Source organism: Drosophila serrata, unplaced genomic scaffold (assembly GCF_035046125.1).
Source record: "Drosophila serrata isolate PLE 108 unplaced genomic scaffold, ASM3504612v1 contig_165, whole genome shotgun sequence".
In the NCBI taxonomy this organism is placed as follows: Eukaryota; Metazoa; Arthropoda; class Insecta; order Diptera; family Drosophilidae; genus Drosophila; species Drosophila serrata.
Window position 1 is genome coordinate 680,120 of NW_028257063.1, and position 13,070 is coordinate 693,189.

Consider the following 13,070-nt stretch of genomic DNA (forward strand, 5'->3'; position numbering starts at 1 on the left):
AGAATCAGTTTTTGATACTGATCAAGAATATATATAAAACATAGGGTCGGAAATGACTGCTTCACAAGTTACAAGCTTCTGACTAAAATTATAATACCCTGCAAGAGTATAAAAATATTCTTTGAACTAAGATAACTCTAGCATACATGGCGTATACTTAATGTGAAAACACTAAAATTAAGTATACGCCATGTGTGTCTTAAGAAAGAATAGTTTACAGATTTATAAAAATAACTAGATCTAGTCAAAAATCAGGGTGAGCAATTAAATTATAAGATCGAATCGGAAATCGATCATAACTAAGCAAATTTTAAATGCCAATTTTTTCGACAAATCAAAGTTTAAAAAACTCATAACTAAGTCAAAAAAGCATTAATTTCAAATCGGAAAGCTTTTCTATGTTAGTTTTGATTAGGGTAATAAATTTGCATACTCCATTTAATATTAAATTTTTGGTCAATTTTTTGTTAAATTTAACGATGTAACCCCTTATAAAATTTTCAAAAAATTAAAAAAAAAAAAATTTCTTTTGGAGATAGCTCCTTAGAATAAGTTTTTGATACTGATCAAGAATATTTATGAAACATAGGGTCGGAAATGACTTCTTCACATATTTACAAGCTTCTGACTAAAATTGGAATACCCTGAAATGGTATAAATATAGTTATGTTTTCGTATCTTCCAAACTTGAAACCATTTAAATTTAATTCTAATAAACTCTCTTTTCCCATCTTTCAGGAACATATTCAGGAAGTGCTGGACAAATGGACCCAAATCGACGATGAGATCTGGGCCAAAGTGATCGTCTTCGAGCGGAATCGGCGCGTGGCAAAGGCATATGCACGTGCTCCGGTGCTGACCATTAACGGATCCGATGATGGCTTCGACGGCATGCGGTAAGTCGTCATCCCAATCCCTTGAACCAACCCTTGGCCACCCATAATTACCGGTAACTACTTGCTCAGCAAAAGGCAAATAAACAAACAGAGTGGCGCTGAGGCAGCAAAAGCCCAGCAAAACACATTAAACACGGGCAAACAAAGTGCCTTTGAACTTTGCTAAAACAAAGCACAACAAAATGAGACACCAACAAAAAAAAAGCATAAATATTAATGTATGTTCGACTATGAGCACTGGCAAAATGATATGGCCTTGACCCACTGGCAAAGAAAATCCCCCCAGCAGGAGCTTCACTCTTTCTTACTTGGCAGATGATAAATCACTGAGGGTTTTAGCTTTATGATGGACTGTTTGTTTATGGCTACTTGGAGTTATAGAAAGATTTATTTTGATTTAAGAAGAATTGATTTTAAGAGGGTTTTAACTTTTTCACCAAAGACAACCTTAAGAGTATTCCCTTTGTATAATATATATACTACACTGCCTTCCCCTGACAAGTGTATTACCAGCTTCGATGCGAGTGAGGCAAATGCTTGTAACCTTCACTAAAGTCTTGGCCTTTTTTGCTGTAATAATAAATGCCTGCTGATGTGCTCTCGAATGGGCAATGAATGAAACGCCCATCAAATTGATGGGCATCCCATTAAAATTTAATTCCCCCGCTGAACTTCGCTACGCAAGAGGCCTGTAAGTGGAGGAGAACCTTGGAGAACCTTGCAAAATGCGCTGACCTTACCGCGCGGGGGAAACAATTTGTGGCATGTGAAAAGCTGCGGGTCAGGTAACGAAAAAAGAAAAAAAGAACAGACTCTGCTGCCGAAAAGCGAGTGAAAATGCTTTAATAATTGCTCGGTACTCCTCGTTCGCTTATTTCTATGAAATGAGCGATTTCCGTTTTGCCAAAGCAATTTGAGTCAAGAATTCGGCTTGGGTTTTTTATTTTTTCGTGTCTTGTGTTTTTTTTTTTGGAGGTCTCTCGAACGGTTCTTGGTATCTGCAATTGCAGCGAATGAGGGCCTAATTAACATATTCCGCCTCAAAAATATTGCTGTTGCGTGCCAGAAATTGGCAAATGCCAAATGCTTTACGCTTTACGCTCAATTGCTGTGGCAATTTCGGCGATTCGCCCCGAAATGTCAAGAAGTTTTCCGAGCAATTCAATGGTTTGGATCTATGCATAATGCATTAGGCTAAGTACGATGCCGGCATGTGCTGATTATTCAGTACAAATATCGGAATATATCAATTGAAAACCCAGGGCCACGAATTGAGGAGGCTGTGGCCCAAAAAGGGCATCAAGTGCAGGAGGAGATCACGGCAAGCGGCGGCTTCCTTTTGTAAATGGCCACAAATAAAGTTGCTGCCAGCGAAATGTCAACGGCGAAAATACAAATAAATTGCCGAGGGGCCAAAGACAATGAAGATGGCAAAAAAGAGAGAGATGGAGTGGAAAACAAATGAAATTGAAAATAATAACGAAAGTCATTCAATTCATTCAATTCGTTTTCGTTCGTGACGAGGTCATCACAGATTGGCCATGCAAATTGCTCTTGTCATGGCATCTCTTTACCCGCTTTCCCGGACAACTACTTGTTTATGTCAACTGCGGGTTAAGTACAATCGGGGAAAACTAAGGAAAACTGAGGCTTTGGGGGGGGGGGGAAGGCTTTGGAAAACTGACTTTGCATGCCGAGAGTGTCAAGTTAATCAATTGCCAATTGCCGCCGACTTCAAACATGCACCACACCACTTACCATGGCAAAGATAATTTATGGCCATGTAACCTCCTGGCTTATGCTGAATGTCTGAGTGTGTGTGTGGTCCCTAGGCCCTTGTAGTTGTCATTGCCATTGTCTTGCTAGCCTTTTTGCTGGCCTTTTTTTATCGCCATGGCTCTGTAACCGTCACCGTCTAGGGCCGGCAGCAGCTTGTTTGTTTAATTAGCCGCTGTCAGCGCTTGTTAGCCGCTGCTATCTCCCAGCCAAAGCCGTATTCCATTTGAATCGGATACATCATCGCATACCCCGTACGTGCATACTGAAAAGCCATTTCACACGCAACGCTTTTCCGTGGAAATCTTGGCCAGTATGCAAATGCAATATATGGAGCTGGCAGCTGCGATGCGAACACCGATAGGCGAACTCTAACTCTAACAATAACTATAAATTTTTGGTTGCCTTCTGACAGGCCTGACTCACTTTAGCTTTAGTCCATTATTTTCTATATGCAAAGGCATTAGTTTTACCAGCTAAGACCAGTTTAGGTGATTTTCAATTAACTGCATGACAATAAATAAAAATAAACATAAATCTAAGGCAGTCAGAGGGGTTTTACTAAAGATTTGAGTTAGCTTGTTTCTTGTAAGGCTCATGAATATAGCATTAAATCATGGTAAAGTTTGTAATTCTTGAATTTTTCTAGTTATTTCATTTAGTTTTTCGGCAGTAAAATACATTTGTTTAATGCTTCCAATGCTTAAGCAATTTTCCTTTCCTTTTCTATAGAAAATACTTAAATGTAAGCTCAATAAACATAATTATTCTGTTTATTTAACTTAATTTATATCTTTAGTGTTATAGCTATTCAAGTTAACTTTTATTTCGATTCAGAGCATTCACCCATCGATCTTACCCGCATAGGTTAAGTCCCATTTTTTGTGAGTTGCATGCAATGCTTAGACAAATTTCCATTTGTGGAGTCGGCTGGCTGCATGTAAATTAATTAATTAGACTGACGCTCATGTTGCTTAGTTGTTGATGCTGCGAGTGTTGCTAATAGTGGCTGGTGTGGGCGCAACACTCTCGAGGAGGACCCCACACGCACACCTGAGCAGAAACAATGAGCCGAAGTTTTGCGAGCGGCGATCAATGATCTCCGAGACACTTTGAATTCGAACAAGCGAGTGTTTAATTAATGGCCAATCCTTGGGCCAATTTGAAATTACACCGCCTTCCCCCCCTGGGGAGTCAATTGAAATGGCGCCAATATAGTTTAACTTAGTTTTTTTGGCAGCTTTTATGACAGTTTGCCGTTTGGAGTTTAGGTTTTGCGAAACACTTTGTTGCGTGGGCGTTGCCAATCGAATTTGCATGTTGCTGGGAACAAATGAAATGGAAATCAAATTATAATATCAAGCTGCGCTCTAGATTGCAACACATACACGGTGTAGTTGTTGCTGCTGCCTGTTTCGTGCGGAAAAAACTAAGGCGGGTCGCACCAAGGTTGAGATTTGCGAGCAGTTTTATTATTTTCGAACGCAATTTCGCTTGGCCCCAGACAAAAGACACATTTTTTGTGTTTAGGCTTTTTTCAGGGTGCCCTGCTGTGCCTTTTAGATGCTGAGTAACCGCAGTAGTGCCTATGTTGCAAAAGCAAAAGCCACACTGTCATTGTTGCTGCTGCTGCTGCTGCTGCCTGCCGCTGCACACGTGCCACATTTGTCAGGGCAAAAGAACAATGGCTGCGGCGGCCTTCGAGGCGCGATTTAAGGTGCGACCCCAAAAACTGGAGCGGGAAATGCTGCCTATAATTAGCCATAATCTAATTAGAGCCAAATCAAGCCAAACAAGTTCGTTTCCTAAGTCTTTTGTCTCTGCGTTCGTTTCTTAAGTCTTTTGCCTGGCAACTTTTACTAAAGCCAATAAAATATATACCCTGTATATATATATATATATATATATATATCTTGGCTATGGTATTTTTAAACTGAACCGGTCGCACATAGTGCCTTTTTTTTTTGCCTTGCCTTAACCAGTGGACGGACGCAGGTCAAAAGTTGCTCCCAACCACCGTTCCGAAACCAGTTGCCGTTAACTGCAACTTTTTTAGTTACTTATTTTTATTTTTTTGTATGGATGCAACTGTTGATGATGCCTGCCTTGCGATGGCTTCCTCGAAGAAGCCCCGGACTCGTCCTCGCAAGTGCAACATCGCCCGAACTGACCCACTGCACACGTTTAACTTGAACTCCAAAATTGCCGCAGATTCCAGTTTGTCAAGCGGAGCGAGTTGGTTGGATCGACTCTCGCTTTCTGGTTGCTGGGCCCCCAATGCCTTTCGCATTTCCAGCTCATTTAGGCGTGTCAGGCCGAGTCCAGTCCTGAGACCAGACGACCTTGCAACCGCTACACTATATGGTATATATATGTATATATAGATATCATGCAAAAGTGCGATAATGCTGGCCACAAGCAAAGTGAATGTGCACAAGACATGCTCTGAATAAGTATGTTTCAAGCTGTCAGTGGGTTGGGCACTTGGTTTATTCTTGATTTAAGTTAAATAACTTGAATCGATAGAGCTACAGAGTTGGCTAGTTAAGGGTACTTTATAAGGTTATTTCAGGGGGGTATACTCTTTTAAATCACAATAAGAACTTAATAGAGACCAAGAACCCTTCCATATGACCTTAATAGCAAAAACCAATAAAGGAAACTTCACCTCTTGGCTCTGCGTGCCACCCAACAGGTCCCAGCTGCTGGCATTCAGCCTTTTAATAACATTTCGCTTTTTGATGGCTCGAATTTAACGAAGCATTTACCGAACAAAGAACTGCAAATCCGCTTTCGGCTGCCAGCGGCAACAACCTTGAGAGCCACACATCAGCCCCCGTCCATGTCGATTTCATTTCATGGAAAACTTTGACACACATTTCAACGGTTTTTACAAGCATTTAGCCAATAAATCAGCGCCAGAGCGGCAGACGTTACGCGCAGAACTGAAGCACATGGCCAAATGCCAAAGCGATGCTAACGGCTGGCGATTGTTTGGCAGTGGCTCTTCATAGTTAGTAGAAGGTACTAGCCAGTGCTGCCTGTTGTTCTGATTCTCGCTGCCGGCAGAGCTTCATTATACAAATTAACATAAAACATAATAGTGACAGAGCGGCGTCAGGTGAGCGCTGGGCAGGGGAAATCGGCTGCTGCATCGGACAGGAGCAGCACAGATAACGAAAAGCTGCCAGCAAATAGCAAATACACTTGGAGAAAATATTGGTTTTTTAAATTCTATTTAAAATAAAATTTATAGGGAAATAAAATACTCAAGTAACCACACCTCAAACCAAGCTGCAATGTCTTAAAATTTAGTAAATGAACGGGAAATGAATCTACGATTTACTTCTAGAAATTGTAGTCTTATATGGGTTATAAATCACTGCTTCTTTTACTAAATTCTTTTTCGAGTGTATCATCTTCTTCGCTGCAGCAGCTTCTTGCCGTGGCCTTTTATGCAAACGACAATTACAATTAGCTTGGCTTCATTGTCTTGGCTTGGCTGCGGCTTCCTCTTGCCGCTTCTTGTTAGCATTTCTGCCGACATTTTCGGCGACCTTAGCAGCGAAGGAAAAACCAAACCAAAAAATCAAAACAACCGAGAGTGAAGGCAAGAAACAAAAGTGAAACAAACTAAAAAAAAAAAAAAAAATCAAACATTTATCATTCAGTTAAGGTGCAGAGCCGCTGCAGTCCCAGTGGCTTGTTTAAGCCCAACTTTATATAGTCAGATTTATTATTAGCTTAGGCTATAAAACCTTTTTTGGGAAATGAAAAATGTGTGTGTCCTTATCCTGATTACTAATCACTGTAAAGATTGAGTGAGGTAATTTGAATCGCAAGAAATTTAAGATAATTGGTTGATTAATAGGGTTTCCTTTTATGAAAGAGGTATTTTTAATAAAAATAAGAACTATAATTGGTTGGTCTTTAAAGTATTAAGAATTAGTTAAAGTCAAAGAAAGGATCCAAAGTTTGGGTTGCCGAAATCCATAAAGCCTTGCAAATCAGATTTTAAAAACTCATAACTAAGCCAAAAAAGCATTAATTTTCATTAGGAAAGCGTTCCCATATAAGTTTTTCTTAGGTTAATAAATCTGCATACTCAGTTTAAAATTTAATAAAATTAAAAATTTGTTCAATTTTTTTTTACAATTTTAACGATGTAAGCCCTATAAAATTTGGAAAATAATTTAAAAAAAAATTGTTTCTTCCGGAGCTATCTAAAAAGAATCGGATGTTTATGCTGATCAAGAATGATTCCTTCATAGCGTTACAAGCTTCTGACTGAAATTATAATACCCAGGAAGGGTTTAAAAATAGTTTCTGATTTAAAAAAATATAGCAAACACGGCGTATACTTAACGCGAAAACACTTAAATTAAGTATACGCCATGTATGTCTTGGGGGAGAATAGTTTACAGATTTATAAAGATAAGTAGATCTGGTTAAAAAGCAGGCTTAGCAAATGAATTATAAGATCGAATCGGAATTCGATTATAACTAAGCTTCAAATGCAAATTTTTTTCGCCAAACCAAAGTTAAGAAAACTCATAACTTAGTCAAAAAAACATTAATTTCAAATCGGAAAGCTGTCTTTTGTTAGTTTTGATTAGGTTAATAAATCTGCATACTATATTTAAAATCTATAAAAATCAACTTTTTTGACAATTTTAACGAAGTAACCCCTTATCAAATTTTTAAAAATTAAAAAAAAAAAAATTTTCTCAAAACATGGCTAGATTTACTCAGCTTTTGATGCTGATCAAGAATTTATATGGTTTATAGGGTCGCAAATGACTTTTTCACAACTTTACAAGCTTCTGACTGAAATTATAACACCCTACATGGTTACAGAATTTTCAGTTCAATTTGAAACATTTCCATCGATATAGTTATATTTTATTATCCAAATGAAATCTTTATTCTCTTATATAAAACTCCACTCAATATCTAGTACCTTAGCTTAATTCTTACACACTAATGACTCAGCACTCTGGTTAAACAATTACATGAAAAATTAAGGCCTTGGCGCCGAAATATGACATGTTTATTTAATAAACTTTTTTGGGGCTGCAGCTGCCGCATGTGGCATAAATCACTGTCAGTGCTCATTTGAGCCAAACGATTGAACAGAGACCAAAGCCCATAGACCAAGCCAAGACCCAGACCCATGGCATAAATGTTTTGTCAAACGTTTAGTGTAACAAAATGCGGCAAAAGGGGGCCAAGAAATGTGTAGAAGTGACTCACGGCGGCAACCTCGATTCCAGAAAGTGAACGGATCTCGGCGCCGCGCCAAGTGGCAACGTTTTTTTGGCAATACATTTCGATTTTGCTGGTTGCTCGATCCTATAATGCGGCAGCTGATTGATTTGCAATTAATAAAATGCTCATTATGACTGAATAATCCGTAATGATTTCCCAACGCCACCATTCCACTTTGTTTTGCAGAATTGGGCTGTGCGGCTTCGACAATCCAATGAGGGACCGGAAGACGGACGAGCTGAAGCGCGTCATCGGGCAGGTAAGTTTCACGGGTTCGAATTTATGGGACAATCAAAGCGACAACGGTTTAATTAGCTTGGACAATAAACCCCGAAAATTGACGAGAAATCTCCATTAGCAGGAGGAGATGGTGTGAAGATTAAGCGCCACTTCAAGCTTTTCTCTAATGTGTACATATAAAAATCAAAAACTTTAATTAAATCTTGGTCTGTAGCTGATTTCAGCTCTTGAAAAGAAAGATATTTCGCAGAAGACATCTGAATTTACATCTTACTTTATTTATTCTAATATTTCTCTTTCTAAAAGGGTGTCAAAATCAAGATGGACGATGCTGGCAACATACTCGTCCGGCGGTACGCCAAGAGCAATGTCTATGTGAAGAGCACCGCCAGCAGTCCCAACGAGGAGACCTCCATCGGTGCCGAGATCTTAAAGCTACCCAATCAGGCGCTCGAATCCGAAAAAATAGTCAAGGTGAGTGGGTGAACCAAGAGATCTATAGCCCACATTCACATCCACAATCACATCCATTCCAAAATGCTAATAAGTACTTTACATTGTTCTCTCCACCGTTAGCTCTTCGACATGAAGAAGTTCCAATCGAATGTGAACCGCGAGCTGCAGCGTGCCTATCCGGATCGCCGGCGATTGGAGACGCAGTGCCTCTCGACGGTGGCGTTTGTCAAGTCGGAGAACGATGTCTTGGAGTGCCCCATATGGGTGCTCATTGTCAATGTGGTGGCCATGGATATGCTGAAGACCAAACTGCCGCCAGGTGGGATTAATCTCTCAAGACTTTTAAATCAAATTACCCCCAAAATAGTTTAGTTTTGTTACTAATTGGATATTCGTTTCTCAAAATGCAGTGCAACGTCCCATTGTGGACATCAAGAACCGCCCGCGTATTCCGATTCCCGACGAGGATCCCTACAGCGTGGCGGGCAATGGCAGCGGTGGCAGTTCTGGCAGCTCTGGCTTTGGCAGTGGCCACCAGGCCCAACTGCATCCTCAGCAGCAGCTGGGCAAGCACATGAATGGAAATGGAGGCGGACATGTGGCTGCCACGCGGGAACAGCTGCTTCTACAGACGCAACAACTGGCCCATAAGCGCAGTGAGAAGCCTCCAAAGCTACCGCCAAGGGATAATGTCTATTCACATGATCTGATTCCAAAGGTAATGTTATATATATAATATCTCAGCAAAGTAATAGATTTACTACGATATTAGGAGTTTTAACTTGGCTAAAGTCAAATGATCTTCGTAAAAGTTTAAAGATTAAACCTGCGACACATAGGTTTAATGTTTCATTTTGTTTACACCACTCCTACACACACATATACACCTTACTTTGGAGCAGCAAGCCAAGTGTGAGGGATTGGGCAAGTGCTTCATTTGCTGGCAAAGTGTCGGAACAAATTCGGCGGCGCTAAAACACGAGTAAGACACGCCACACTGCCGGAGAAGAAGTGTGGCAACCTGTCCAGTTGGGCTCCATGGAGCTAGTTAGTCTGACTGCCCATGCTTGGTCACATGCGCAATGCGGCCACCACTTGCAAAATGCAAAATGGGTCTCTCCTGCCCGCTGGAACACCAATGCGAAGACATTTTAGAGCCACTGAGCCACCGATCCGCTGAGCCGTTGTGCCGTTGTGCCGTTGAGCCTCACTGAACAATCGGCATTGCATTCAATTCAATCCAATAATAATATTCGAATTTCAGCAGCCACTGGCCGCAAATAACTGCAAACGAATCGCGTGTAATTAATATGCGAGGAATGCCGTTGCCGTTGCTGCCTTTCAGCTGGATTTCAGCTGCCTTTGGCTTGCTCGATTGCCAATTGGGCCCAACGACCGAGTCAGTGTCTCATGGAGAGCCAGTGCCTCACTCTGGGGCACACCTTGCGCAACTGCTGCCTTTTGGGGGGGGGGAAACTTATGATAATTCCATCCCCTGGTCTAACTACTTTCCATCTAACACCTCTTTTTATTACACTCTTATCTCTTCAGCCGGATTACGATGACATTGATCTGGAAACTCGCATCAAACTGTCGCGAGGCAAATCGGACAAGGGCAAAGATAACAAGAAATATGGTAAGGGATCAATATCATTCACTCACTCTATGTTCTAAAGACAGTTGGAACCCATCTCGATGACCCAAATTCCTGCTAAGCAGACAATTTATGGGGCACTGATATTCAGTTGAGATTTGACTTAAGTCTCTGACACTTTTTGGGAGATGATGGTCAGAATGAATGTATAGGATAGGTATATCAAGGTGTAACCTCATTTATAAGAAGTCAATAAACTGGTTTGAGAACCTTGTGAGTTGATCTTATCTCTGGATATTCTCTGCCACCGAATAACCATCAAGTTTAATGACATTTTTGGATAAAAACCACTTGAACTTAAGTTCCAACATCTTCTTGAGTACATCATTCTTAATCCTGATCCTCCGTTTCCACAGATGATCCCTACTATTGCGGCCTGAGGGCTCGAGTGCCGAACTTTGTCAAGTCCGGAAAGCCAGCCAGCGCCAAGGATCAGCGCGATGGCAATGGGAACACCATCAGCAACGGCGGCGGAGGCATGAGCACGCTCAGCCAGAAGAAGACCTCGATGATCCACAACCATCTGGCGGGCATGCATCCGCATCACATTCAGCAGCATCAGCAGCAGCAACTTATGGCCGCGGCGGCGGCTGCGCATGCGGCGCAGCATCATCAGCAGCAGCAGCACCATCAGATCTGGCAGACGCGCAGCTATGAGAGCGGCATAGGTATTTATAAACAGGGTGGGCCCAGCACCACCAACGCAATTCAGATACAACAACCACAGTCACTGCCGACGGACCTAACAGTAACAGCCACTGCCACTGCCACAGGCAAGACACACAGCACAGCTCACAAAGCACGCAGCCACCTGCTAAAGCAGCAGCAGGCGCAGCAGAATCAGCACTTGCATCCACATCCGCACCCGTTTCCGCACGCACATCCACACCACAGACACCACCATCAACGGCATGGCCACCAATGCGAGAGGCACTCCCGAGCCCAGCAGTCGCAGCAGCCGTATTACGACAATCTAGAGGACTCGGTGGGTCACCAGGTGTCGCGACGCCTGTCCACACGACGCCCACCGCCGGCGGAGAACTCCTCGTCCTGCAACTGCGTTAGCTGCTATGCGCTGGCTCCGCTCTGTGGAGCAGTGCCACCGCCACGTCCCCAGCGGAGTCTCAGCCAGCAGCAGTTGCGACGCCACCAACGGCTAAGCGGTAGCCTGGTGGAGCCGGTGGAACTGGTGGAGCGACCTGCGGTTGTGACCAAGTGGTGCAGCGAGAGCGATGTCTCGGTGCTGGAGATGGAGCCTGCAGCTAATGAGCGATACGATGACTGTTACGAATACGATGACTTCGACCTGGACTTTGACTTGGACGACGATCTGGGTCTGACCAATCAACCGAGACGACGCCGTGGTACGGAGACGGTGGACCTATATGTGGACCGCGCCCAACTAAGGCAACTGCAGACGCCGGCAGTGTTGCGACACAAGTCGCAGTCTACCGAGAGCTTCTTTGAGCAACCGAACGAGGAGGGATCCCTATACATGTACGGCGGCAGGAAGCGCATTGCGGTGAAGGCGCCTTCGGCGGCCAACATCTATGACCGGGTGCGCGGCTCCACGGACTCGGACAGGGGACACGGACACCGTCCCAGGCCCAGTGGCAAGCTCAATTTGGGAGCTAGGATGCAGAGCACCAAACAGCAGCCGCTGCAGCCGCAGCCGCAGCCACAGCCACAGCTGCCAGCTCCCAGTTGGCGCGGCGGCAAGCGACAGGAGCAGGCTCAAAACGCTGACAAAAGACAAAGATATGACAATGCCACCAACATCAGCAAGCAGCACAAAAGACAGCTAACGAACGCCACGAAAGACAATGACGACATGTTGAAAAGCAAAAATTATTTCAATAGTAAAAACAAAAGTATAGCAACGGCAGCAGCGAAAGCGACAGCAGTCGCAGCAGCATCCGCAGCAAGAGGAGGAAAATCGAGGGGAGAAGGCGCTGGCGGTGGCGGTGGCGGTGGCAACCCAACAATGTCCCCAACATTGGCCACCACCACACATGTGGCCGGCAGCCCAGCAGGACCGAACAATGCTCCGGTCAGCGGCGGACTGCCTTCGCCTCCTCCTCCTCCGACAGCGGCGGCGGCCGCCACCAGAGCCGGCCGCAGTGCCAGCCGCCTTGACATCAGCGACATGGAGTCCATTTATGGCTACCTGAAGCCGCGCAAGCCGCGCAGCCTCAGCCTGAAGAAAATTCAAATACTCGACTATTGAAGTCGTAAGGGGTTGCTCTAAATCGAAACGAGGTTATATGGCACAGACATCATCGCTATTAGTTATTGTGTATTTTTTTATTTGGGTTGCCCTGCCCCCCGTTTTTGGGTCGGATTGGATCCGGTTGCTGTACATACAATATACCTGCCAAACGCATAATGGTTGCCTCTTCTTACTCTTACCCGGTGAACAGAACCACACTAAACTGTACGAAACCTACTAACTCGGCGCACCTTGGACTCCTTGGACAGTCACGAAAATCTAAACTTGTACATATCCAGATAAAGAGAGGACGTCTTTTGAGCTCTAGGGTAAAGGGAAGTAATCTTTGGAAAAGCTAAAATTAATTAAATGAATTATATCGGAATTATCGTGAATATATTTAGGTAAAATACGATGTGAACGAGGAACTAAATATTTAAAAAAACTACATGAATAAACGTTAAATACTACAAAGAAGTTCAGAATTATAAACAGAGTTTAAAAACAATTTTAAAGCTTCAAAACTATACCCAAGAATTATTTATAAAATTAATTATTAAAGCTTAACTCT

The 13,070-nt window shown here is 43.0% G+C and overlaps 1 protein-coding gene across 7 annotated transcripts in view; it reads left to right on the forward strand.

The window, feature by feature from the left end:
* Window positions 1–13,070, forward strand: part of exp (expansion) — a 32,513-nt gene that overhangs the window by 18,545 nt on the left and 898 nt on the right. For 4 of the 7 annotated variants that reach the window (XM_020945338.2, XM_086826845.1, XM_086826844.1 and 1 more), the window contains 7 exons: window positions 739–896; window positions 8,127–8,199; window positions 8,487–8,654; window positions 8,757–8,955; window positions 9,047–9,354; window positions 10,188–10,272; window positions 10,647–10,958. In XM_020945338.2, the coding sequence (XP_020800997.1) occupies window positions 739–896; window positions 8,127–8,199; window positions 8,487–8,654; window positions 8,757–8,955; window positions 9,047–9,354; window positions 10,188–10,272; window positions 10,647–10,958 (1,303 nt within the window). Of the gene's footprint in view, window positions 1–738; window positions 897–8,126; window positions 8,200–8,486; window positions 8,655–8,756; window positions 8,956–9,046; window positions 9,355–10,187; window positions 10,273–10,646; window positions 12,677–13,070 lie in introns of those variants that run through there. The other 3 variants (XM_086826840.1, XM_086826841.1, XM_086826842.1) reach the window with 1 other exon arrangement.